Source organism: Peromyscus californicus, unplaced genomic scaffold (assembly GCF_007827085.1).
Source record: "Peromyscus californicus insignis strain IS unplaced genomic scaffold, ASM782708v3 Scaffold_3__1_contigs__length_106647218, whole genome shotgun sequence".
NCBI lineage: Eukaryota > Metazoa > Chordata > Mammalia > Rodentia > Cricetidae > Peromyscus > Peromyscus californicus.
Genome location: NW_026294551.1, coordinates 71,704,309 through 71,730,403, shown reverse-complemented (window position 1 = coordinate 71,730,403; position 26,095 = coordinate 71,704,309). Strand labels below are relative to the sequence as shown.

Here is a 26,095-nt window from a genome sequence, read left to right as displayed (position 1 = left end):
AGACGCAGTGGTGAAAGATGAGATTTAAAAGATGTTAACGTTTGTGTTGGCCTGCCACCTAGTGGTGAAGGCTAGAATTGCAGGTATAGAGTTTGAAGCTGAAAGAAGCGGCTAGGGGCTAGCAGTCTTGTATTGACCAGCAGCAGGGGGAGTTCTGAGCACCAAGCATTGTGAATCATTGATAGGGGCTGCAGGGGAGCCCCAGGCATGGTATTCCAGCACTTGGGGGAATTAATCAGCTTTTATGTGTTAAAGTGGTTTTGGCATCTCACTAATAGGAAGCTTGATATTGTGTCTTGTGCTATACACAGGGAAGGCACAAAGGTAAATCAGACCCAGTCAGTCTTTAGACACTGGAGGTAGGAGACAGAGATCATCTTGGCACAATGGAGTCATCCTGAAAGTGTTTCTCACGTCCCTTTTTTCCTCTCTAAGATGTACGTAGCTCAGGTGAAAATGACTTGTCCGTCACACAGGGTTTAATATTGCATCCACCTCTCACCCTTTGTACAGAAAACCCAAGACTGCCTTCTAGTCACCCTCAGCAAATCTTGATTTTCCTCTTTAGGCTTTCCATTTTCTTCACGCTCGGTGTTGGGTTTCATGGCTTCCTGGCTTCCCACTTACCTTCTGGAGGCAGTGTGAACAGTCCTGAGTACAGTGGAATGTAGGAGAAGGAGAATAAAGGAGGGTGTGGTGGGGGTGCTGGGTGGGTGCAGAGATAGTTGAGTGATTTGGGTCAAATAATCAAGAAGGACAGAATGACATTTGGACTGAGACTTCAGTGACAAGATACAGAACTCTGTGAATACTCTCAGCAGAGGAAAATAGAGAAGGGGATCGGTCATGGAGTGTAGAGCAAGCTTCCTGAAGAGCCACCTGAGGCCAGGATGGGAGGAGGGAGAGAGGAAGTGGCAGGGAGGTGGTGGAGGAGAGAGAAGTGTCCAGGGGACTGGAGAGATGGCTCAGCAGTTAATAAAGGACAGTTCCCGTCATCCTTATCGGCGGGTTCACAACATCCTATAACTCCAGTTTCAAGGCATCTGATGCCACCTTCTGGTCTCCACAGGGTCATAACATGGTGCCACATAAACTCATGCAGACACAGACACATATACATCAATTTTAGAAAATCTTTAGAAAGGAGGAGGAGTGGCGGGGGTAGAGTCCAGGGGCTGCATCCAGTAGAACCTTGTAGACTGGATGGAGAGGCTCACTAAGGCAGCGGGAACCAAGGGGGCAATGAAATTGCACTCTGTTTCTAGGAAACACTTGTCCCCAGAGACAGCTACCAGGAGTCTAAGATCCCCCCGAGTCCCGTGCCTCCTGAACTGTCACAGAGCATCCCTGAAGCCATCGGAGTGTCCCTGAAGCAACATGAACCTCTGAGCCCCACACGTGTGCACACATATGTACACAATGAAAGAGTGAGAGGTGGAAGCGGGGCTTGTGCAGCTCACAGTTCTGGAGGCCCCAAGTCTAAGGTTGGGGCAGGGCCTTGGTCCAACTGCTCTTCCAGAGCTCACTGTGGAATGGGGAGCCTGGCTCCCACCTCTGTGGGTCCTCCCCTTCCTTGTCCTTCACCATCTCTGTTCTGTCTCAGTCTGCTTAGAAATCAGCTCAATCCACACACCGCTTCCAAATACTGAGTTCTCTCAGGTTACCTAGCTTCTGCACAGCTCATGGTCCCTGTGAGCACAACGGAGGCCAAGGTCTCCATCTTCCACGTTTGAGGGATGGCATCCCATGCTGAGCAAGCATGGGCACTATGCACGCAGAAAAAAAAGGCCTGAGGGATCAGGCCTCACAGTGTGGCCGCACGTGTTCAGAGACAGTGAGTGTGAGCAATGGGTGGAAAGGAGAGAGAGTGATGCTGAGTATAACCCCACCATCTCCTGTGCCCACCTTCCAGAGGAGACTGGTGCTCTGCAAATCTCTGAGAAATTTTGGGCAGGTCTGAGTGGGTTGGGCCTCTCTGATCCAGACCTCTGAAATGCCTCGATCAGAAGCTTGTAATGTCAACAGAATGTCACAAGTGGAAAATGCCACACCCGACCTGTGACAGTCACAGCACAGGTGCAGAGGCTGGGGAGATGATTCAGTGGTCAAAATGCTTGTCTCAAGAGCATGAGAACCCGAGTTCAGATCCCCAGAACACACAGAAAGGCCAGGTATGTGTGATAGCATATGGTAGGTCAGGTGTAATTCTAGCTTCAGAGGGTAAAGACAGGCTTGCCATGGCAGGCCAGCTCTCCGGACCAGCCCCACTGGTGAACTCTGGGGTGTGCTCAAGACACCGCCTCAGTAAATAAGCTGGAAGAGTGATCTAAAATGATTGGTTACACACACACACACACACAAACACTGAGAATATTGTAATCAATCACCCTCAGGAGTTTAGCACTGTGGTACACACCTCTAATCCCAGTGCTTGTAGGCTGAAGCAGGAAGATCACAAATCTGAGGGTAGCCTGGGCTACATAGAGAATTCCATGCCAGCTTAGGCTATGAGACTCTATCTCAAAACACCAAAAACTAGGTTATAAAAATAAAATGAGGCCAGGTGGTAGTGGCACACGCCTTTAATCCCAGCACTCAGGAGGCAGAGCTAGGCAGATCTCTGTGAGTTTGAGGTCAGCCTGGTCTACAGAGCAAGATCCAGGACAGGCACCAAAGCTACACAGAGAAACCTTGTCTCAAAAAAAAAAAAATCAATCAATCAATAAATAAATATAAATAAATAAAATGAGATTACCTTTGGATTCGATGTATAAAGTATATATGAGCCATGTGTGAATTTCACACTTAAGAATTTATTATCATCATAAGTTATCTCATCATATGCATGAAAATGTATCCCAGGCTGGCCTAGAATTTTCTGCATAGCCAAGATGACCTTGAACTCCTAGATTTCCTGCCTCCATCTTCCAAGTGCTAGGGATTGCAGACATTTGCAACTGAGCCTGCCGGGTGTGTGTGTGTGTGTGTGTGTGTGTGTGTGTGTGTGTGTGTGCATGTGTACATGTGTACATGTGTGTGTGCGTGTGTGTGTGTGTGTGTGTGTGTGTGTGTGTGTTTGACAGTAGCAGAGATTGAATTTAGATTTTTAAATGCACACTAGGCAGTCTTCCACTGAGTGTGCCTGCAGCCCCCTGAAGCACTTCTGATGACCAGCATTTTAAATAAGGTTTTCTCCCACCACACATTTTAAAGGTGTCCCCACTTCAGGGCAGAGGCCGGAAGAGACTACAGTAGTTTACTGACAGAGATAGAATTGAGAAAGGAGAAAGGAGACCTGCTGAGAAGTGAGGCTCAGCCTGGGTGAAAGCCTTAGGTTAGGATCTGGGGCCAGCAAGAAGGCTCAGCAGTCAAAGGTGCCACCAGGCCTGAGCACCTGAGTTCAATCCCCAGGACCCACGTGGTGGCAGGAGAGAAATGACTCCTGGGAGTTGTCCTCTGGCCTCCACACATATGCCATGGCACTCTCACCCACACAACACCCAATAAATAAACACAATAAAAAGATTTAATGAGGAATCAGATTATCCCAGGGCATGGGGCAGGTCTCACTAGAATCAGAAACCCTCATGCAGGCATCTCCAGGCCTGAGCACCACCCACAGCCCTCGCCTGGTTAAACTCACAGGACCCAGGGAAGCCAGGCCTGCACTGTCTCCAACATCAGTCATGGGGCCTCGACAACCGAGGTCCCAGAGGACAGTGTGAGCTCGGGGCTGAAATGTGGTCTGCCAGACGGGGCCCCGGCCTGGGACCAATTTCGAAATGAATAACTCAGTTGGACCGTTTGGAATTAATCAAGCCAACAAAAAAGGACCATGAACGCCACACACTCATATGCTTTCTTACACTCTTCTAGTTCAAAAACAGCTTTGATTGTAAAAATGTAATTAGTTAAATGATCCATCTGTAATACCCCCAAATTCATGTGCTTTTTTAAATTTTAACATCCCCTGGCTCATTCACATCTGACCCCTCCAGGGCGGCTCCCAGCCCTCGAGATGCTGGGCAGAGTGAGGACGGGTAAAAGCAGACTTCCTGAGTCCCCCATAATGGTCCCCAGATTGGAACCTCAAAGACAGAGCCAGCTGGGCCTGCAGAAGAGGGCCTCTGTACTGACTTCCTCCCCAGCCCTCTCCCCTGAGGCAGAACAAAACAGGTACTTCTGGAGTCCAGCCATTGTCTGGGTCTGGCTCTCCTCCATTCCTCAGTTTCCCATGAATGGCCCATGTGACGCCGCCAAGGAAAGGAAGATGACCACAGCCAGCCAGGAGTCTCCTGTGCTCAGGTTCCAGGGGCCACTCACACCCTCTCCTGCTTCTGTATCTTCCTGGCACAGGGACCTCCTGCCCACATGTCACTCTGGAAGAGGAAGAGGCACGGTGAGAGCCCAGGCGGAGGAGGGTGGCGCCTCACTTTGCTGGTTGCCAGTAATCAGTCATAGAGTGGAACCTGCAGGCTAGCTGGCATGCTCCTCACTTCACCACACACACTTCACACACCGCGTGGAGGAGCGAGTTCACAGACATGAACTGGGCCAATGACCCATGTTCAAGCCTCCCCAAGAAAGACTCGAGAGGAGACAGGTGTGTGGGTAGGAAGCTACTCCTGCAGCTCCCATGGCTTAAGAAAGCGTGAGCTTTGGGTCCCCATAGACTGTGACCTCAGGCATATTCCAACCCGAGATGTGTTCCTGACATCCCTGGTAGCAGCTAGGAGACCCAAGTAGATGACTCCTGGAAGCCCCAGGACTGGGCATTCACACTGGGTTCAGTGAATGACAGTTTCTGTCATTCTATGGTCACCCAGTCCAGCAGCGGGGAGCCCTTGAGGCTAGCAGAGCTGCAGAGTGTCCTGACTGGCCTCCCACGAGGTAACACCGTGGCCGGAGTTGGCTGGGACCAGCAGATAGCAGATCAAGGGCGCCCTCTAGTGCTCACAGATGACACCAGCGCTGGTGGGAGATTGGATATTTGTTCATGGAATCACAGTCAATGTGTCAGAAGCGTTGTTCAACAAATGTTTGCCGTGTCCTCAGCTCAGGGCTCTTTGGCATTTCAGATGTAGTAGCAGAAAAACATCCCAGGGTCCTCACCTCCGGGGAGTCTATGACTAATGGAGAGGAAGATCCACAATTCACGTAAGCGCCAGCTTCACAGTGAGACTGTGGTCAGTGCCAACAGGGTTCAGGTAGCTGTGAGCCCACGGCAGGGGTCAGGGCTGCCTCGAGGAATGGACATGTGACATAGGAAAAAAAAAAAGTCCAGTTGGGAGGACTGGGAATGTAGCTCACTTGATAGTTTGTCTAACATAAACCAAGCCTTGGGTTCGATCCCTGCACCACATACAAAACAGGCACGATGGTGCCCACCAACAATCCCAGCACTCAAGAGGTAGAGGAAAAAGGATCAAGAGTTCAAGGTCATCCCTGACTGCATGATGAGTTCAAAGCCAGCCTAAGCTATATGAGACCCTTTCTCAAAACAGTGGCTAGCAGAACGCCTTGAATCCCAACCCTAAGGAGGCCGATCTCTGAGTCTGAGGGCCAGCCTAGTCTACATAGTGAGTCCCAGGCCAGCCAGGGCTACATAGTGAGAGTCTCTCTCAAAGAAAAAGAAAAATCAAAACAAAGCAAAAACAAGCTAGGGGCTGGCAAATGGGGACTGCCCCACCCCCAGGGCCAGGCTGATGAGGAGCAAGCAGCAGGCGGCTAGCCTCATTGAGGGTGCCCTCCCTCCCTCCCTCCTCTGATGTCCGAGTCCCAGGGGACTCATCCCATCCATTCCACTTCCCTATCCCAAAGAAGGACATCGGCATCCAAGAAAAATGGGCCGCTCACTCTTGAGGTCTAAGGGCAGGGGCATGGCCAGCATGCCATCCTCGGCAAGTCAGGGATGGGAGATAGTGGAGGCCGGTCTGGGAGGGAAGGAAGATGTGCTCAGGAGTGTAGAAGGACCAGAGAGACAGTTCAGCTCCTGAAACGTGAGCTCACGAGCTCACTGGTGCCTTGCAGGCTTCAGCCAGATAAGAAAATTAAAAAAAAAAAAAAAATGCCAGCAAGAAAGCTTAGAGACCTGGAGGGCTTGGGCGGGATGGCCTGGGGCATCTCAGTGGGGTCCTGCCCAATCCTCACAGCATTTTCTGATGTTCCAGAAAAGCTGGGAATCCCTTTTTGCTGGTGGCGATGCTTTTTCTGCTTGCCTTGTCTGTGGAAATCAAAGAAGGTCCATGCTGCTCCCTCCAGGTGGGAGAGCTGAAGGAGGAGCTTGGTGGTGGATTGCCTCGTGCTGGATTCTACCTCCAATGCACAAAAGAGAGTCTAGGAACTCGTGTGTGAGTAGACATTGGAAGACATGAACAAGTACCCCACCAGACCAAGGGCAAAGCAGGGGCTTGGCCTGGATAAGGTCTAGGGGGGGTTGCTGGTGAACAAGGAGAGACAGAACATCCACCATGAACCATCTCTGTCACTGGTCCCTGGGTCCACCGAGGAGTTGGAGCCACACCGTGGTCAGCTTGGTCTGCTGTGTCTAGTTTCTCAGCACACAAGCATCTCAGACGGACACAGCCTCACTCCCCACTCCCATACCCTGTTGCCTCCACAGCCACTGCAAGTCAAGGCCCTTTATCCCTTCCTCCCCAAAGAGGGGAAATTTTTCCTGTTACCTGACAAGGCAATCATGTTTCTCCCCACCAAATACCAGTAATGGGTGAATAAGTAATTTAAGCAGATATTTGGGATCAGTTCAAAGGCTTAGTCCTTTAAACACCACCTCTTCCAGCCATGGTGTGTGATGGGGACATCGATGTAATTGCTTCCAGCCAACCCAGGCCACTCACTGAGCAAGCCCTCTCCACCAAATAGAAGCCAGCTGCTTTCGTGGCTCAGCATCTCACAGCTGAAAGAGACCCAGGCCAAGGGTCGCACACCCGTGCCCTACAGAGCTGGCAGGTCGCGCTCCCAGGCAACCAGCGGATGTGAAGCAGGAGAGAGTGGAGCAAGGGCCCTGGGGCCATGACCGGCTGAGAAGGCAGTACAGTCCTGGGCAGGCAGGATCACGTCCCCGGGGCTGGGAGGTCTTCCTGCTTTTCAAGACCATTCCAAACTCCTCAGAGTGAAGTGAATTGTCAGTTGTTTTTTGTTTGTTTGGTTGTTTGGTTGGTTTGTTTTTTTCAAGACAGGGTTTCTTTGTGTACCTTTGGAGCCTGTCCTGGAACTCGCTCTGTAGCCCAGGCTGGCCTCGAACTCACAGAGATCCACCTGCCTCTGCTCCCTGAGTACTGGAATTAAAGGCATGCGCCACCACTACCCAGCTGTCAGTGGTTTTTTGTCTTTTTTCCAACCTGGCTGCTAGTTTTTTTGGTTTGAGGTTTTTTGTCGTGGTGGTGGTCGGTTTTATTTTTATTTTTTAACCTCACGGTTGTTAGTTGACAAAATCTCTAGCTTTTGACAGTGACATTATCATCTGTATATCTAATACTTATTTGTGTGTGTATGGGAGAGAGAAAGACCGTGCACGCCACAGTCTGCACGTGGAGATCAGAGGACAGTATGAGGTAGCCAGCTCTCTCCTTGCACCATGTGGGTTTCAGGGATTGAACTCGGATTGTCCGACTCGGCAGTGAGTGCCTTTACCCTCTGAGTCACCTCACAAGCCATCATCTGTACATCTAATACAAAATTCACACTTGGGAATGTGTGATCAACTTCCAAAAACATTGCAAAAAAAAATAATACTTTAAATAAGTTTGCAATTTGATATTGGGCTGCATACACAGCCGTCCTCTGCCACGTGTAGCTTGGACACGCCTATGAGTCTACAGCTCACTATGACTCGGGGTGCAGTGGCCATTCTGCAAAACACCCAGACCTAAAGTCTCTGGAAAGAGCGGTAGGCCACTAGCAGGGCCCAGGCCGCAGCTGGACCCCCACACTGAGGAGGCCCTTTCTTCCTTTTCCCCGGGGCAGGGAACTCAAGTTTGGGAAATTGTTAAAACCTAGACTAGAACTGCAGTCCATGTGTACGCAAGCAGCCAGGCCTGAGAAATCAGAACCATATGGGGCTGACCTGCCTGGAGGGGGCTGCCCCCTACTCCTGCCCATTGGCCAGCCCTGGTGAAGGCTGGGGCAAGGCTCATGGAGCCTTCATGGAGTAATGCACACTTCCCCGGCTGGGACCTCAGACCCCACCAGCCTCGTAATTTGATGAATCGTCAACATCTGGGGCTTAATTACTAGGTCCTGAACTGATAATCCTGGTAAGCCCCCTCATCCAGGGGCCCCGGCCCAATGCATTTTGAGGGCTCCATTTCCCCAGCAGGAGCTGTCAGCATTAATTACAGTAAGAAAGCAAGACAGTCACCCAGCTCTGGTTGGGTGGAGTGGCTCTGTGTGCATCTAAACATTGCCAGTTTGTTGGTTTGGTCCCTTCTTGCCCATCTCAGGGAAGGAGAGCCACAATAAGAAGGACCCAACTCAATCCAGGCATATGATGATTACCCATAATCCTAGCGGTGGGAGGTGGAAGAAGAAACATCAGGAGTTCAAGGCCAGCTGTAGGAGGCTCTGTCCAAAAAAAAAAAAAAAAACAGGGCAGAGAGACAGTTCACTGGGTAGAGGCACCTGCTGTTAAGCCTAATGACCAGTTCAACCTTCAAAACTCACCAAGTGGAAGGAGACAACTGATGCCCAGAGGTTGGCCTCTGACCTCCACATGCGTGCACACACACTCACACAAATAAATAAATGCTTTTTTTTTTTTAACTAAAAAGAACCAATGCTCAGATAACCTCCGTCCCTGCTGCCTTCACCTTTGCCCTGGCGGAGGCAGGAAAATGCATCAGACCCAGCCCTTGCCATCTCCAAGATGAAGTGGGGGGCTCCCACAGCCTTCAGTGGCTGATCATCTTGAGGCCCCAGGGATGGAGCCTCCAGACCCCACAACCCAGACTTACTTTGTCAGAAACCCTCTTGCTGGGGGCTGGAGAGATGACTCAGTGGTTAAGAGCACTGGCTGCTTTTCCAGAAGACCCAGGTTCAATTCCCAGCACCCACATGGCAGCTCACAACTGTCTGGAACTCCAGTTCCAGGGCATCCGACACTCTCACCCAGACATACATGTAGGCAAAATATCAATGCACATAAAATGAAAATAAATAAATTAGAAAGGAAGGAAGGAAGGAAGGAAGGAAGGAAGGAAGGAAGGAAGGAAGGAAGGAAGCCTCCTGCCATACTTGTTCTCAGTTCTCAAAAGATGGCTCCATGTGCCCCTGCTCAGGACCAACTTAACGAGGCAGTAAAAGAAGGAACCATTGCCTATGACTGCAGCTTCAAGGGATCCACAGTCCTCTTCTGGCCTCTGTGGGTACACATACACAAAATTAAAAATAAAATAAATCATTTTTATAAATGGACCTAATATTATTTATTTGTTTGTTTGTTTATGTATTTATTTATAAGCTTTGCATGCATGTGTACCATATACCTACCTGGCGCCCAAGTCCAGAGGGCATCAGCTCTCTGAAACTGTAGTTACCAAGGGTCATAAACCATTATGTAGGTTCCGAGAACCAAACCCAGGTCCCCCGCAACAACATCAGCAAACGCTCTTAACCACTGAGCCATCTTTCCAGACCCAAATCATTTTTTTTTAAGGGTGCCAGGAGTAGTGGCTCACATCTTTAATCCTAGCATTTTGGAAGCAGAGGCAAGCAGATCTTTGTGAATGTGAGGCCAACCTGGTCTACATGGTGAGTTCCAGGCTAGCCAGGACTGCAGTGTGAGACCTTGTCTAAAAACAAAAAACAAAAAAATCAGTAGGTAGCACTACCCACTCAGAAAGCTGCAGGAAGTTCACTCCCAGCACTGCCTCTGCCAAGGCCGGTTCAAACACTGATTCTGTATCAGCTAGCCTGTAGTTATCCCCTGTCGTGGGTGAATCTAAGAGAGGAAGAAAAAAGGGAGGCTGACTTGAACTTGTCACTGAGAGAACAGCATGCCTCCCACCTTGTGGATAAGCTCAAGGCCTGGGATGTCCCGGTCACTGAGTGAGGCAGGAGACTGAGCCTGCCTGGGGCTTTGCTCTCGATTCATGTACAGCCTGTGGTTTTATTTGCTCCTCGAACATCCAGAAACATCCGGGAGCCAGCTGATCTCCTCGAGGAAAAGCGACTTCAAGCAGAACTGAGACTTGTAAACAGCTGTGGGGTTTCACGGAGGGCAGAGGGTGATGAAAACCTCTGGTGGATCCTATGGCTTTGATCAGGAAGGAGAAGGGTCTCCCACAGGCGGGGTAGCGTGGGTCAGAGGAGGGATTTGAACCCAGGCCGAGCGAGGCTCAAGCTACTTTACTCCTTAGTGTTTCATGCAGGGAATTCTGGAAGGGCGGGAGTAGCTGATGGTTGGTTCCCCATTGTCTGGGGAGGGGTGGGTTGCCTTGATGGGAAAGATACCCAGACCTAATCCTGCCACCAAGAGCATGCATCCAGCCAGTCTGGGGCTCTGTCCTTCCAGTCTGTCTGGACTCTGTCCTGCCTTAAGTAGCCTGACCATGCAACAGCCAGATTTGTTCAAGAATTAGCCAAACCATCTCCTAGCCCTTCCCTGAGGCACCTCTCCCTCTCTCTTGCAAGCACCCAGAGCCAGGTTTAAGCCCTTTTCCAGCCCACGGGAATGTCTACTTTGTAAACAGTCCATATAGCCTCATACTTGGGTTGTTATGCTTAGTCTCAGCCAGGCCCTGAGATGGGGGGCAGGGGCACCCATGAGACTGGAAACCCCCAAACTAGAAAATGATCTGGACAAGGCTTGTGGGAAAGAAACCTGCTTCACAGAGTGAAACTAAATGTTTCTCAGACTTCCTGGACCACAGAATCTCTCCATGGACAAGCCTACAGGATAGTGGACCACGGGGCATCAGTCTGAGGCAGGTAGAGGAGAGATGAGTTTCCACCCTAGGAAGTTTCACAGCTCAGAGCAACTCAGCCCTCCCCTTCCCACTTCCATCCTGCCAGGACAAAAGGGACATCAGAAGCATGTCATTAAGCCAGGGAGATCCATCTGACTACAAAGAAGGATGTCCCTTCCTCTACCTACCTCTCAGCCCCTCCTCCTCAGTGGCCACTGACTCCCAGTAAACATCCTCCACCCAGAAGTCTCTCTGAGACCCAACCACTCACCCAGAAGGGGAATTAATTCAGAGACCTTTCTTATCTGGGCCTCATCAGAGATAAGCCCAGAACCACCTCTGCAGGTCATGGCTGTGGGTCAACTCTGTCCTAAAGATGATTGCTGCCGGGCAGTGGTGGCGCACACCTTTAATCCCAGCACTTGGGAGGCAGAAGCAGGTGGATCTCTGTGAGTTCGAGGCCAGCCTGGTCTACAGAGCGAGATCTAGGACAGGCACCAAAACTACACAGAGAATCCCTGTCTCGAAAAAATAATAATAATAAAAAAATTTAAAAAAAGATGATTACTGTGGGTCAACTCTGTCCTAAAGATCAGGACCCCAACACTCCCTGTTTCCGATTTAGTCGGGTCCTTCTTTGTCCACACTGCCTACCTCCCCTCACGTTCACCACATCCAAACTAGATCCAAATCCTCAAGTATTATTTCCCCAAGTGGCTCTCCCTAACCATTTCCACTACCCCCAGCCCAAAGCTGAACATGCCCCCTTCTTGGCTGTGAAGTGTCAGGATTCATCCATTGTCTGTCCCGTTTGTTTCTCCTTCCTCCCTCGGGTGACAGGTTGACATCCCTCATCTGCAAATCTGAAGTGCTCCAAAGTCGGAAACTTTTTGATTATCAGCATAACACCCAGCTGGAAAATTCTACAGTGTGACATTGTTCTTAGCAGACCGAACTATTAATATCATGCAAAATTACCTTCAAGATATGCAGATAATATGCGAATGAAATATAAATGCATTTCATGTTTGCACTTGGGACCATCTCCAAGGTGTCTCATTATGTAAATGCAAACATTCCAAATGCAAAAAAGAAAAATTCAAAATACATGTGTCCCAAGCCTCGTGGATGAAGGACACTCAACCTGTATTTGCATATGTATGACGAGCTATTATAGGGATGGGACCCAAGTCTAAACACAAAACCCCTGACATGTCAAGTATACCTTATGCCCAGAGCCCGCTGTTAATGAAATATGTTAAATAACTGTGTGCATAAAGCAAAGTTTCACCACATGAAGGAGGCCACTGGTTGGGCATTGTGTTGCTACTTGAAATTTCAGATTTTGAGACAGGGTCCAAAGTAGTGCAGACTGGCTTTGAACTCGTTATGAAGTTGAAGCTAACCTTGCAATTATGGCTCCCTCTGCCTCAGCTTTCTGAAGGTTGGGGTTTCAGGTGTGTCTGGTTTTGATGTGGTGCTGGGGATTGAACCCAGAGCTTTGTGCACGCTAGGCAAACACTCTACCAACCAAGCTGCAGTCACAGCCTAGAGCTCAGGTTTTCTGAGGAGGGATGTTTGACCCAAGCATTCCCTGGCCACGTGTTCAGGCCTCACTCATGTGCTCGAGTCAGGGAAGGAAACTTTCTTCTTGGCTATCAAAGACACTTAGGTAGAACACACATTAAGCATGCAGCCATCAGATTATATTGCCAGAAACGGGGACAAATGACCTGACTGTAGGATATAAAGACACCTGGAAGGTTTAGTGGAAGAGGAGGTAACCAAGCTAGAGAGAGTGGCGGCGCACACCTTTAATCCCAGCACTCGGGAGGCAGAGGCAGGCAGATCTCTGTGAGTTCGAGGCCAGCCTGGGCTATAGAGAGAGTTCCAGGGTATCCAGGGCTGTTACACAGAGAAATCGTGTCTCGAAAAACAAAAACAAACAAACAGGGACTGGAGAGATGGCTCAGCCCTTAAGAGCATTCATTGGCAGCTCTTCCAGAGGTCCTGGGTTCAAGTCCCAACAACCACATGGTGGGTCACAGCCATCTAGAATGGAATCTGATGCCCTCTTCTGGCCTGCAGGTGTACATGCAGGTAGAATACCATATCCATAATAAATAAATCTTAAAGAAAAAAAAGGGAAAGATGTGCAGAAAAGAGAAGGGTGAGCCAGGCAGCGGGGACAGGGTACGCGAAGACTCAGAAGGGTGGGGCTGCAGGCAATGCTCCTGGGGTCAAAGGTGAAGTACATGTTAAACTAAAATGTTTCTTAAAAAAAAAAAAAAAAAAAAAGGTGACATACACATGGGGATGAGGGGACAGTAGTGACAAAGACAGGGGACAGGGGCTTGCAGTGACCAAGCAACCCTGGTCTGCAGAATCCCCACATGTTATATCCTTCTAGCCCGAGAAGGAGACAGGGTGAGACTCGTTCAGTCTTAGGGTCAGTGGCCCTCTGCATACACCACGGGGGCCTGGCGGTCCTAAGATACCCTGCCCTCAGCCCTGGCCCCAGGATCATCTAGCTTCTCTCAGCCCTTGCTGTCCCATGCCACAGCGGAATGCTCAGCCTTCCAGAGTCATCCAATCTAAGTGACAGCTACTCACGTCAAGCTGGCTTCAGGGAAACCCCAGTATGCAGAAGTGTGCAGGACCACAGCAGCACTACAGCCTCGAGCCCTGGGCACTGTCTTTCTTTCAGACTCTCAGCTCTGCTTTCTTCTCCGTGGCACTCTCTCTCTCAAGCCACTTGGGGGGCCAAGGAACCCTGGTTTAATCCCATTGGGGAAAAAGAGCCCCTTTCCCCTTGAGAGCACCATTGGAAGTCCGGCATGATGCTCATGGCTCAGCTTGCACCCCAGGCCTACACCTGTCACCTTGACAAGAAAGCATGGTCGCTGCCCACCCTCAACAGTCCCACTTAATGATGGGGAGGGCTTTAGAGAAGAATTGGGGTTCTCTTATCGGAGGAGGGGATTCTGAGTGGCTGACTACACACAAATGTCCTTCCCCCACTCCCTACCCGGGCCACCTGGGATGTACCCTGACCTCAGGACTCAGGACAGGCTTTGATTTCTCGTCACTATATAATGCACTGGGGTCCTAAGACGTGGAAGGAATGTTCCTGTGTGTAACCCTTGCTCTCTCTCATGTTCCAGGGACCTCTGGGTCTGGACGGCAAGCCAGTAAGTCACCACAACAGTACTAGATGGCCCTGGGGTAGGCTGCCGCTGTGGGGGTGGAGTGACCATGGGATGCAGGAAGGGACTGAGAAGTTAGTTCAGCAGCTATAGTATAACAAGACAAAGCCACTTGTCATGTGAATTCAAATCCATCGCCACCATCTGCTGAGTGAGCAATCATGGAGATGCCTTTCCCCTTCTACCTCTAAGCATCCTCTCCTAGGGGGTGTTAGGAAGTTATAGAGAGCCATGGGCAACACAGTTCCCAGCATTTAGTCGCCTTCAAAGTTTACGAGTCCATCTCAACAGGCCCTAGACACAGAATGTCTAACACATTCTCAAGACTTCCATGATGGGCATTAGGCTGGGAAGTTCTCAATACCTGTTCCAGGAGTCCACGGTCCACAGGCATCCTCAGCAGATGAACAAGGTGCACAAGGAAATATAAGCACAATTAAATAAATAATGGGGTGTGGGTGAACCAGTAGGCAGATAGGTGTGCTGATAGATGGGTGGTAGATTGATGGATTAATGGATGGGTGGACAGATGAGTGGGTGGTTGAAAGGATGGATAGATGGGTAGATAAGTGGATAAATGAGTGCATGGATGGGGATTGAGTAGATGAGTGGGTAGGTAGGTGGACATATGGGTAGGTGGGTAGATATATGGGTGGATAGACGGATGGATGAATGAATGGATGGATGGATGGATGGATGGATGGATAGATAAATGGGAGGATAAACAAATGAGTGAATGCATGGATAAATGAGTGGATGGGTAGATGAGTAGGTAAATAGGTGAGTGGATAGATGAATGGAACAGATAAATGGGTAGGTGGATGATGGGTAGATGAATGGATGAATGCATGCATTCACACATGAATGGGTAAATGGATGAGTGGGTAGATGAGTAGATGAGTACATAGATAGATAAATGGGAGGGTAGGAAAAGAGTGAATGTATGGATAAATGGGTAGGTGGGGGGTGGGTGACCTATTGAAGGGTAGATGGATGGAACCTAAAATTCAAGAGACTACTGCTCTTAAAGGCAAGTATTCTGGAGAATAGATGGCAATTCTGGACAATGACCTCCTCCCCAGCAGAGACAAAGCATGGAATGTGTGTGCCCTCTAGAGAGAAAAACTAGTGTATACACCCTTTTCCTGCTCAGAGGATGCCTGTGAACCCCGGCTGCTGACCCTCAAACCCTCGTCTCCATCATGCTGAGGACAGGTGTGGAGCTTCCAGGAGGCAGCAGGGACAGCTTGACAGGCCTGTGTAGTGTTCCGCTCAGATGCCCACGGTTCTGCTAGCCCCACACATCCCTCTGCCCTCATGGCCATGGGTCAACCGGAAGTGGAGCCAGCCTAGCTCACCTCACTCATGCCTGTTTTTTCTCTGTCTTCCTTGCCCAGGGACTTCCAGGCCCCAAAGGGGAAAAGGTAAGTGCAGCTGGATGCTGTCTGGATACCGTGGGCTGATGAAGGATGCCAGCAGCCAACTCTAACCTTGATTCCAGAGGGGAAAGTTGAGCAAGTCAACCCCCAACCCCCAAGCCTCAAATTCCCCATCTGTAGAGTAAAGCAAGCAATGCCAATGCCTATCTCCAAAAAGGACCACAAGTTCATGTACCACATGCAGGGAGGGTTGGGTCTGGATTCTGGTGTCCCAGCATAACAAAACAAAGGCAGTTTCTGCAGTGAGCAACGTGTCTGGAGGGCTTGGAGCATGAATGGTGATGGTGGATGGTGTTATCTGTGGGGAAGACACCCCTTTAGGGACACAAATGGCAGAGGGCTATCTTGGCAGCCCCTCATGAAGAAATTGGATGGGTGGGTGAGCAGATGGATGGATGGATGGATGATGGGTGGGTGGGTGGATGAGTAGGTGGGTGGATGCGTGGGTGGATGGATGGATAGATGGATGATGGGTGGGTGGGTGGATGAGTAGGTGGGTAGATGTGTGTGTGGATGGATGGATGAATGGATGGATGGATGTGTAGGTAGATGAGTAGAAAGATGAATGAGTTAATAAGTAGATGAGTAAATAAATGGATATAAATATGGATGGCCCATCCACTGATAAATAGATGGAGTTTAGACTCCAAAGAGCAACTACCCTGGAAGAGACTGTATGCTTCTGAACATGAGATCCAACAGCTCTGGGAAATGGCCCCTTTGGTACTTGGCATTAAACATAGGACCCACCAAGTTCCTTGGAAAGGAGCAGAGGAGATTTGTGTGGACATTATGAGGGATCTGGAGGAAGAAGAACCAGAGCAGAGCTCCGAGTGGCAGGACTAAGTGAGGACCTCAGAGGCCACATGCAGCTATCCCTAGGTAATACGAACAAACCAGTCAGTGCCCCTAACTGCCAACAGGGCTGAGAAAGCCGTGGAAAGACACAGGACCTGATGGCTCAGAGTCTCCTCTCCACATTCTAGATCCACTGCTGTGTGATTTGGGCAAGTTACCCAGCTGCAAAGGCCTCAATTTGTCCATCTGTATAAAAGCAGCCTCTCAGAGCTATGGGGAGGTCTCATGAGGTCATGGTCTGAATGGTCCTTTGTTGGTGGGTGGATGAGATGCTGGTACAGCTGGTAGGTATCGTATCTATCTTCTTGGCTGTTTCTGGCTGATGTCATCAAAGCCATAGAAACAACTCTGGGGCTTTGAGATCAAGGAGAATCAGGCTCCTTTGTATCTCTTGCTACATAGCCCGTTTCAAAGCTCATGGCTTTATTATCTCTCCCTAGTCCAAGGTTCGAGAACTGTGGGTGGACACAGTGGGAGCAGCCACCCAGAGGCCACACTGTGTCTGGGATCTTGAATGTCTGGGATGCAGCCATAGATGAGGAACTGCCTGGCTTCACTTTGCTGGCTGTGTGACCTCGGGCGTAATCCTTAACCTCTTTGAGCCTCACTGCCCTCACTGGAAGTGAGGAGTTAAAATAAGGCCGGCCTGCTGTTTTCATTAGAATTTACGCCAAGCACAGAGTGAATGTTCAAGAGGAAATGCGGAGAAATAATGTAATCAGTGGCCATTCATTTCCCTGTGTTTGGTTCCCAGGGTGCACCAGGAGACTTCGGCCCGCGGGTAAGAATGGAGCACCACCTCCCTCATCCACTACGCATGGTTTGTTTAATATTACTATAATAAGGCATTTCTAGCATTTCTTTGGGAGTCCCATCTCACCACAGCTTATCCCAGAAACAGGAGAGTGAGATAGCCTCTCCTCCCCACCTCTGTCCCCCACCCACCGTGAAAGCCCCCAGGTACCCTCACCTAATTGAGACTGCTACCTCCCACCTACATGACAGTATCTGGCAGATGTCCTGGTTGTCATGCTTGTCACCATGGTGGCCAGACAGTGGGGTTAGCCCTGGTCACAACCAGATGCTGACCATCTCACGAGACAGCTGGCACTCAGGAAAAGGTGAAGGTCCTGAGGTCAGCAGTTCTGATCCCAGAGCTCAGCCCTGTCACCTCCCAGACCCATGACCTTGACAAGTCACTTTTCCCAGAAATTCAGACCCTTCAACTATGAGAGGATGACAGCTGCCACCACCAACCGCTCCCCCGCCCCCCGACACACACACACACACACACACACACACACACACACAGCAAGTTCTGTGAAGATTCATCATAACCATAAATGTCAATAGTTGACAGCAGGACTCAGCATGGGGACTGGAGATAGGTGTCCCCTCCAGCCTACCTGTGTCCCCTGGGTCCAGAAATCTAGAAGTGCTTGTGCTGAGTCTTAGGTGGTCCCTAAAAGTGGGTCTTGGCAGAGGAGCACTTAAGTAGCTCTAGACAAGATGTCCTCACCATTTCTGGAATGTTCTGGGCAGAGTCCCCTGACTACTAAGAGACTAAGAGGTAGGCATTAGCTGCCCAGAGAAGGACTGGGTCATGTGGAAGAAGGTTTGGGGCCCCAGAACATATTGATGCAAAGGTCACTGACTCACACCAACAGTCTGTCATCTTAGGGCGGGATTGGGCGAAGAATGTGTGAGCTGCTTGGACCCAGAACACAGTCTCTGGCGGATGAAGAGAGGGGAGAAAGGGCAGAGCACACAGGCTGGAGCTCTGTGGTCAGGGTGGGCAAGCAAGACCCAGCTCTGCAGGCTCAGAGCCCAGGTTTTATAAAATACCAATAATGGGGCCTACGTCACAAGGTGTTTGTTGTGATAACATGAGCAGGAGCGGGCAGGGGGATGAGGCAGGCTGAGTTTTGATGGGCAGAGCTGTCCCCTGTTGGGCCATTGACAGAGGTCAGGACCAGGGCCACAGAGGCAGTGGAATTTCTCTGAGTCAAAGAAAGGATATTTCCCTTACCAAGTGACTGCTGAGGGAAATGTTGGTTTCAGCTGGGATTTGTGGAAGTTAATCTTCCCAGTAGAGTTGCCCAGCCTGCGATGATCAGGATCCATCTGGTCCTGAGTTCCCCAAACAGACCATTTCTTCCAAAGCTCCTTGCCTTCCCAGGGATAGCCTGCCTCCTCCTGCCTTGCTGTTCCAGCCGTCTGTGAACTAACTCCCCTCCCCTACAGAAAGGCTTTGTGGCTTGAAAGGACAATTCACCCTTGTCTCTCAGGGTCCCTGGAGTTAACTAAGGTGGCTCTCTTATGGCTACAGGCAGAGTGTTCTGGGGACCCAGGTGATGACGCCCTTCACAGGTTTATCATTGATGTGTCTGTTCCCACTCAGCTGGGAAGCAGCCAGTGTGGCTTCCCATGCATCCTGGGGCTTCCTCCCTATTTGGGACTGCGTTCTTAGAGAGGCTTCTGGGAGCAGCTTGCTTTCTTTCTTTCTTCCTTTCTTTCTTTTTTTTTTTTTTTTTTTTTTTTTTTTTTGGTTTTTCGAGACAGGGTTTCTCTGTGTAAATTTTGGTTCCTGCTCTGTAGACCAGACTGGCCCTGAACTCACAGAGATCCACCTGGCTCTGCCTCACAAGTGCTGGGATTAAAGGTGTGCGCCACCACCGCCCAGCTGGGAGCAGCTTTCTAAGAAGCCAGAAGTGACAGCTGCCCCACCTGTTTAGGAGCTCCACCCAGTATGACACCTGCTGCATACTATGCTGTGCTATGCTGTGCTATGCTGTGCTATGCTGTGCTATGCTATGCTATGCTGTGCTATGCTATTCCATTCTATTCTATTCTGTCACAGGGGGTCGAAAAAATGAGTGTTGGTTCGGTTCAGCATACCCAGCCATAAACTGCCTTTCTCTGGGCTGCGTTAGGTGGCTTTGCCTGGTGACTTTTGCAGTCCTTTCCTGCTTTTCTGACCACACCACCTGTTTGCCATCTAGATGGTTTTCCCACGGCTCAACACAGGCTTTATAAGTAGAGATCATCGTGGGTACAATCTCCGTGTCCTCAAGGTAGACTGTCCGAGTGAGGGGGCCTGGCCTGCTAGTTTGCTGTGTTCCCCAACCCTTACTCACCCTGTGTTTTCAGGGCCAGACCTCAGCCATCCAATCCTGGAGAGAGACGGGGCATAGTTAGGGAGAAAAAATAAGGGGGCACACACCTTACTCCAAGTAGCAGGAGGCAGAGCAGGCAGATCTCTGTGAGTTCAGGACTAGCCTGGTCTACATAGCAAGCTCTGAACCAGCCAGGACTAGGGATACCTAGTGAGACCTTGTCTCAAAAAACAAAAGCCTGTACAGGAGTCAAAAATTGTTTCTGTCTTGATAAGTTGAGTCCAAGCCAGGAGTGCCCAGTCCAGAGCCTCTGCGCTACGAGCAAATGAACAGCAGAAGGGAGAATCGAATCCTTCTGGACTCAGTCCTGAATGAAATAGGGATGTCCACTCATCTTCACTGAGACCGGATATCCAATCGCAATGCTGATTTGGGGCCTAGACTTATAACTCTCTGATCAGGGCCCTGGCCATGCCATACTGAGCAGGAAATCTGAGTGGTAGCCGTAGAGAGCTGCCGGTCATTTACTGAGGAAATTGAGCGATATGGGTGTGAAACATAGTCTGCCAGAGAGGTGCGCTCTTTCCTGGTAAGGGAGGAGGCACAGATGGAAAAGAATATCTGAAAAAGACCAGTTGCAATTCTGGCACGGGGTTCGAACCCCTAGAACAGAAACAAAGTGCCCAGTGAGTGTGGCAGCTCACCTGTAATAATTCCAGCTTCAGAAGGCAGACAGAAGAATCCCACGGCAAGCTGTCTAGCAAGACGAGCCTCATCTACCAAGCTCTGGCTCTGATTAAGAGACCCTGCTTCAATGAATAGGTGGAAGAGCTATTGAGGATGATTCCTGACATCGACCTCAGGCACATATGCATGCAAGCATGTGTGTGCCCATGTATCTGCAAACACATGCACGCACACACACGCGCGCGCATGCGCGCGCGCGCGCACACACACACACACACACACACACACACACACACACACACACAAAATGGGGGGAAAAGTGAAAAATAGAAGCTTGAAAGATGGCTGATCAGCTAAGAGCACTGGCTGCTCTTCCAGAGGACCCAGGTTCGATTCCCAGCACCCACATGGCTGTTCACAATCATCTTTAACTCAATTCCAGGGAACCTAGTGCTCTCTCCTGACCTCCATGGGTACCAGGCAATATATGCAGGGGAAAAAAAAAACATAAACATACATTAAATAAATGAAAATTTAAAATTTTTTTTAAAAAACCTAAAAATAAAGCCAGGCATGGTAGTGCATGCCTTTAATCCCAGCACTCAGGAGACAGGGATAGGTGGATCTCCGTGAGTTCTAGGACAGCCAGGGCTACACAGAGAAACCCTGTCTGGAAAAAAAAAAATTAAATGATCTTTTAAAAGACCAGTTGCCCTGGCAGCAGGAGAAGGTTCAGTTTTTCTTAGTTCAGTAGCCCTAAGTAAGAGATTACCGTCCCCAGCCCCCAGGCACTTCATCTGCATGATGGGAGGTAGTTTGGCCCCGGCCAGCAGTTCAGAGAGGCTGTGTGAGACCACCTACACTCTACAGGAAGTGTTTGCAGGGTTCACATAAGGCTTCTTCCTTTCCTGGTTGCCAGAAAGTCGGGAGCCACTACACCGTGGACCATCACCTGTGCTGTGCAGGTGGGCCGTGATGGGGGTTCGGCATGCCTGAGGTCTGACCTGGTACTAACACAGGGTAGAGGGTCAGGGGTTTTGTGTGACGTAGACTGTGTGACCCTTACTTGCCTGTCACTGTGAACTCACTTGCACGTGTGGTAAATAAGTCCTGTGTACCTTTCATGCGGTTGTGCCTAAGGGGACATCATGCACCCCTGTGATCCGACCTGTCAGTCTGGAAGCCGATGGTGATTCAAACCACCAGCCTTACTCAGACTTCCTCAGTCTACACATGCTTGTGTGTACACGAGTGTCTGTGCTTGAACGTGAGTGTGTGAGCACAAGCGTATGTGAGTGTATGTGTTTAGCTGTGTGTGCATGAGTGTATGAGCATCTGCAAATAAGTGTGTGCAAATGTGTGTTGCTTGACTGTATGTGTGCATGCGTGTATGAGTGTGCACGGACGTGTGTATGAATGAGTGTGTGTGTTGTTCGGTTGGAACCTCCAGCTCACCCCTGTATGATCTGGAAAGCTCCAGTCCTCTCTCTCTCTCTCCAAAGCCGCCCTCTCAGAGAATCTCCAACAAAGAAAAGGCGCCAAAAAGCCCAGTTTTGTGTTCCTGGCGACTATGGCAACTTCCTGCCCTGCTGCCGCCAGCAGCCCAAGTCCCCACCTAAGCCCCGCAGCTTTTGACCATCCTCGGGCACAACCCCATCTTGTAGTGTCATCATTATGTTATTGGGATACAGAAAACCTAGTGTGTGTGGGGGGGGGGTGGACGTGGGTGTGTATGTGCAGGTATTTTTTTCTTCCATATAGTGTTAACTTATATGGACTCATATAACCCAGACAAAGATCCCTCATGCTCTCCTTTCCTATATAGGATCACCTCCCTCCCTCCCCCCTAGATCCCGACAACCACTAATTTCCAACTTTTTAACTTTTCCACTCAAGAATAACAGGTGCTGGGCACATGCCTTTAATCCCAGCACTCAGGAGGCAGAGGCAGGCAGATCCCTGTGAGTTTGAGGCCAGCCTGGTCTATAGAGTGAGTTCCAGGCAGCCAGAGCTGTTACATAGAGAAACTCTGTCTTGAAAATTTTTTTTAAAAAAATTTTTGAAAAAAAAGAATTTTACTAGGCAGTGGTGGCTCATGCCTTTAATCCCAGCAATCGGGAGGCAGAGCTGGGAGGATCTCTGTGAGTTCAAGGCCAGCCTGGGCTACAGAGTGAGTTCCAGGAAAGGCCCCAAAGCTACACAGAGAAACCCTGTCTCAAAAAAAAAAAAAAAAAAAGAATATCAGGTGTGTGAAATCATACAGTGTATAACTTTTTAAAATAATTTTTAAGATTTAATATTTTATTTGTATATGTGTGTGTGCCTGCTTGACGTATAGCATGTATATACAGTGTCTAGAGAGGCCAGAGGGTGTCAGATCCCCTGGAACTGGTGTTACAGGCAGTTGTGAGCTGCCATTGCTGGGAATGGGTGCTGAGAATTGAACCCAGGTCCTCTGGAAGAGCAGTAAGTGTTCTTAACCTTTGAGCCATCTCTCTAGGTCCATGTATAACTTTGGGGGATTTTCTTCATTTAGCATAGTTTCGCTATAGTACACAAGTTTTTCATGTATCAAAAATGTATTTCTAGGGGCTGGAGAGATGGCTCAGTGGTTAAGAGCACTGACTGTTGCTGGGCGGTGGTGGCGCACGCCTTTAATCCCAGCACTTGGGAGGCAGAGGCAGGCGGATCTCTGTGAGTTCGAGGCCAGCCTGGTCTACAAAGCAAGTTCCAGGAAAGGCGCAAAGCTACACAGAGAAACCCTGTCTCGAAAAAAAAAAAAAAAACCAAAAAAAAAAAAAAAGAGCACCGACTGCTCTTCCAGAGGTCCTGAGTTCAATTCCCAGCAACCACATGGTGGCTCTCAACCATCTGTAATGAGATCTGGCGCCCTCTTCTGGCTTGCAGGTATACATGCAGGCAGAATATGTATATATAATAAATAGCTAAATCTTTTAAAAAAAATGTATTTCTAAACTGGGCGGTGGTGGTGCATGCCTTTAATTCTAGCACTCAGAAGGTAGAGGCAGGCAGATCTCTGTGAGTTCGAGCCTAGCCTGGTCTACAGAGTGAGTTCCAGGACAGCCAGACTGTACAGAGAAACCCTGTCTCAGAAAATCAAAAGAAAAAAATGTATTTCTTCTTCTTCTTTTTTTTTGGGGGGGGGGGGAGGGGTATGTTGTTTTAATTTTCGTTTTCCTTTGTTTTGGTTTGGACTTCACAGTTTGGATTTTTTCATAACGTATTTTTTGTGTGCATGTAAATATGTGTGGGCACACACACAGCACAGCACAAGCATGGAGGCCAGAGGGTAACTTGGGAGTCAGTTCTCTCTGCCCACTCTGTGGATCCCGGGGATCAAGCCAAGGTCACCAGGCTCTGGCAGTTCGGCCTTTTTCAGTTCGGCAGTCTCACTGGCCCTGGTTTAGATGTTTTGAGACAGAGTCTCATGTATCCCAAACTGACCTCGAATTCACTATGTAGCCAAGGATGACCTTGAACTCCTCCTGGCTCTGCCCCCGGGTGCCATGCTGGGATCACTATATACTCTGTTTTTGTTTTTGAAACAGGATCTCACTTTGTAGGTAAGGCTGGTCTGGAACTCATTTTGGTTTTTTTGGTTGATTTGGCTGTTTGGTTGGTTGGTTGGTTGGTTGGTTGGTTGGTTGGTTGGTTTTGTTTTGTTGGTTTTTTTTTTGGTTTTTCGAGACAGGGTTTCTCTGTGTACGTTTGGTGCCTGTTCTGGAACTCGCTTTGGAGACCAGGCTGGCCTCGAACTCACAGAGATCCGCCTGGCTCTGCCTCCCGAGTGCTGGGATTAAAGGCGTGCACCACCACCGCCCGGCGGTTGGTTGGTTTTTAAAGACAGGGTTTCTCTGTATACCCCTGGCTGTCACAGAACTCACTCTGTCGAACTCACAGAGAACCGCCTGCCTCTGCCTCCGGAGTGCTGGGGTTAAAGGCTTGTGCCACCACCGTCTGGCTCTGGAACTCATTTTGTAATTCAGGCTGGCCTCAAGTTTACAGCAGTCCTCCTGCCTCAACCTCCCAAGTGCTGGGCTTTGCCTGTTCCTTTTCTGTTTACTGCTGAGTGGTATGTCATAATATGACATGGAGCTCAGCCTCTCGCCTGTGGGAGGGATATTTTGAGAGCTTCCATTTCAGGCAGTTACAAAGAAAGCTACCAAATAGCCACATGCAGTTGTGTGTGAGCATAAAATAAATGCCCGCTCATGCATGTCTGCCCCTTTTAATGCAGCCAAGAGAGGACCAAGTAGGACATTCTTGCAGGAGACACTGTCTCACCTACCCAGCACATGCCATTTTCCCTCCTGACAACAGATCCAGGCTTCAGATGCTGAGAAGGTGGCAGCTAGGTCCTGTTGGGTCTGTTCCACCAAGGTCCCCTCCTGCAGCTACCAAGAAGCAGCCAGAGCCCAATTTCAAAGCCTTGTGCCCGCCTCAAGGCTGGGCAACAGGAAGGCACAAGGGTTGCCCATCTAAGAAAGCCTCTTTCTGGAAGCTAGAACCTTACCGTCGCCCTCACCCTCAGGGTCAAGTCAAACCATGTGTCTTTCAGGGAGCCCAAGGGCAAGATGGAGCTGCAGGACCTCCTGGGCCCCCTGGACCACCTGGGGCCCGAGGCCCTCCTGGTGACACTGGGAAAGACGGCCCCAGAGGCGCTCAAGGCCCAGCGGTAAGAGAAGGCGTGGAACTGGGGCCTCCAAGAGCTAGCTGGTCCTATATTGGCTCACACGCTGAACCCTGATTCCCAGAGCCAGCTCCAAACCAGCATTATTCTTAGCAGGCCCAACGCCAACCATTACCCAATGCACGCACTCAACCTAGACCCAACTCTAACTCCATCCGCAGCTGATCTGCTTCTTAGCCCTAATCAGGACCTTGACCTCAAATTCTGTCCCATGCCCCAGCTCAGACTATTATTCAGACTCTGCCTCTGAGCCTGGCCGCAAACCCAAGTCTAACCCTAAAAGACCCATGGACCCTAACCTTGAGTTGCAAGCTCAGTCTAAATCCTCACCCCAACTCTGACCCAGAGACCCGCAGGTGAGCCCTTTATCTGCAATTCTCCACCAACCCCTATTCCTCTCCCTGCTCCCTTTCCCTCAGTACTAACTAATGAGCCTCAGTTTCTCCCCGAGGCCATGTGAGGCCAGTCCACAGAAAATAGTTTTCTCATCCCAGAGACTCCAACCTGTCCTTCCCTCCAGTGCAGAGACTCTACTAGATGACCAGGGGCTCCTATCAGGACTGGTCCTCTGAGTTGGCCCATCTATTCACTGTCACAATAGATGCATAACTACCAAAGCCTCAACCTTCTCATCTGTGAAGTGGAGACATTATAACAACCACTTCTCAGGGCTGAAAGAAGGTGAATTTGGATGCTCTACTTAGAACCCTTGCCCATGTCCTGGCATGAGATTCAGGCTCAGTTAATGTGGCATCTGTGGGTCACTCACTGCTATTTTCACATACCTCCTTAGGGTCCCAAAGGAGAACCTGGACAAGATGGCGAGATGGTGAGTGTCCAGGGTATTTGCAAGGCTAGAGTGCAGGGCTGTGGCTCCAGGGGAGGGAAGCCTCTTTCCCACTGTAATAGCTACTTTCCTCATTGCTATGACAATGTGCTTGGCAAAAGAGACTTCAAGTAAGAAAGACTGGTTTTTGCTCATAGGCTGAGGGTACAGTCCATCATTGGGGGGAGGGCGTGGTGGCAGAAGCCTGAGGCAGCTGGTCACACAGTGTCTACAGTCAGAAAGCAGAGAATTGTGAATGGTGCTGCACAACCACCTTCTCCTTTTACTCAGTCCAGGACCCCCAGTCCATGGGACAGTGGTGCCCAC

The 26,095-nt window shown here is 49.8% G+C and overlaps 1 protein-coding gene across 1 annotated transcript in view; it reads left to right on the top strand.

Moving 5' to 3' along the window:
- Col23a1 (collagen type XXIII alpha 1 chain) overlaps positions 1–26,095 on the top strand; it is a 307,202-nt gene that overhangs the window by 257,405 nt on the left and 23,702 nt on the right. The window contains exons 6-10 of the mRNA XM_052757961.1: positions 14,090–14,116; positions 15,529–15,555; positions 17,183–17,209; positions 24,811–24,927; positions 25,736–25,771. Coding sequence (XP_052613921.1) covers positions 14,090–14,116; positions 15,529–15,555; positions 17,183–17,209; positions 24,811–24,927; positions 25,736–25,771 — 234 coding nt within the window. The remainder of the gene's footprint in view (positions 1–14,089; positions 14,117–15,528; positions 15,556–17,182; positions 17,210–24,810; positions 24,928–25,735; positions 25,772–26,095) is intronic.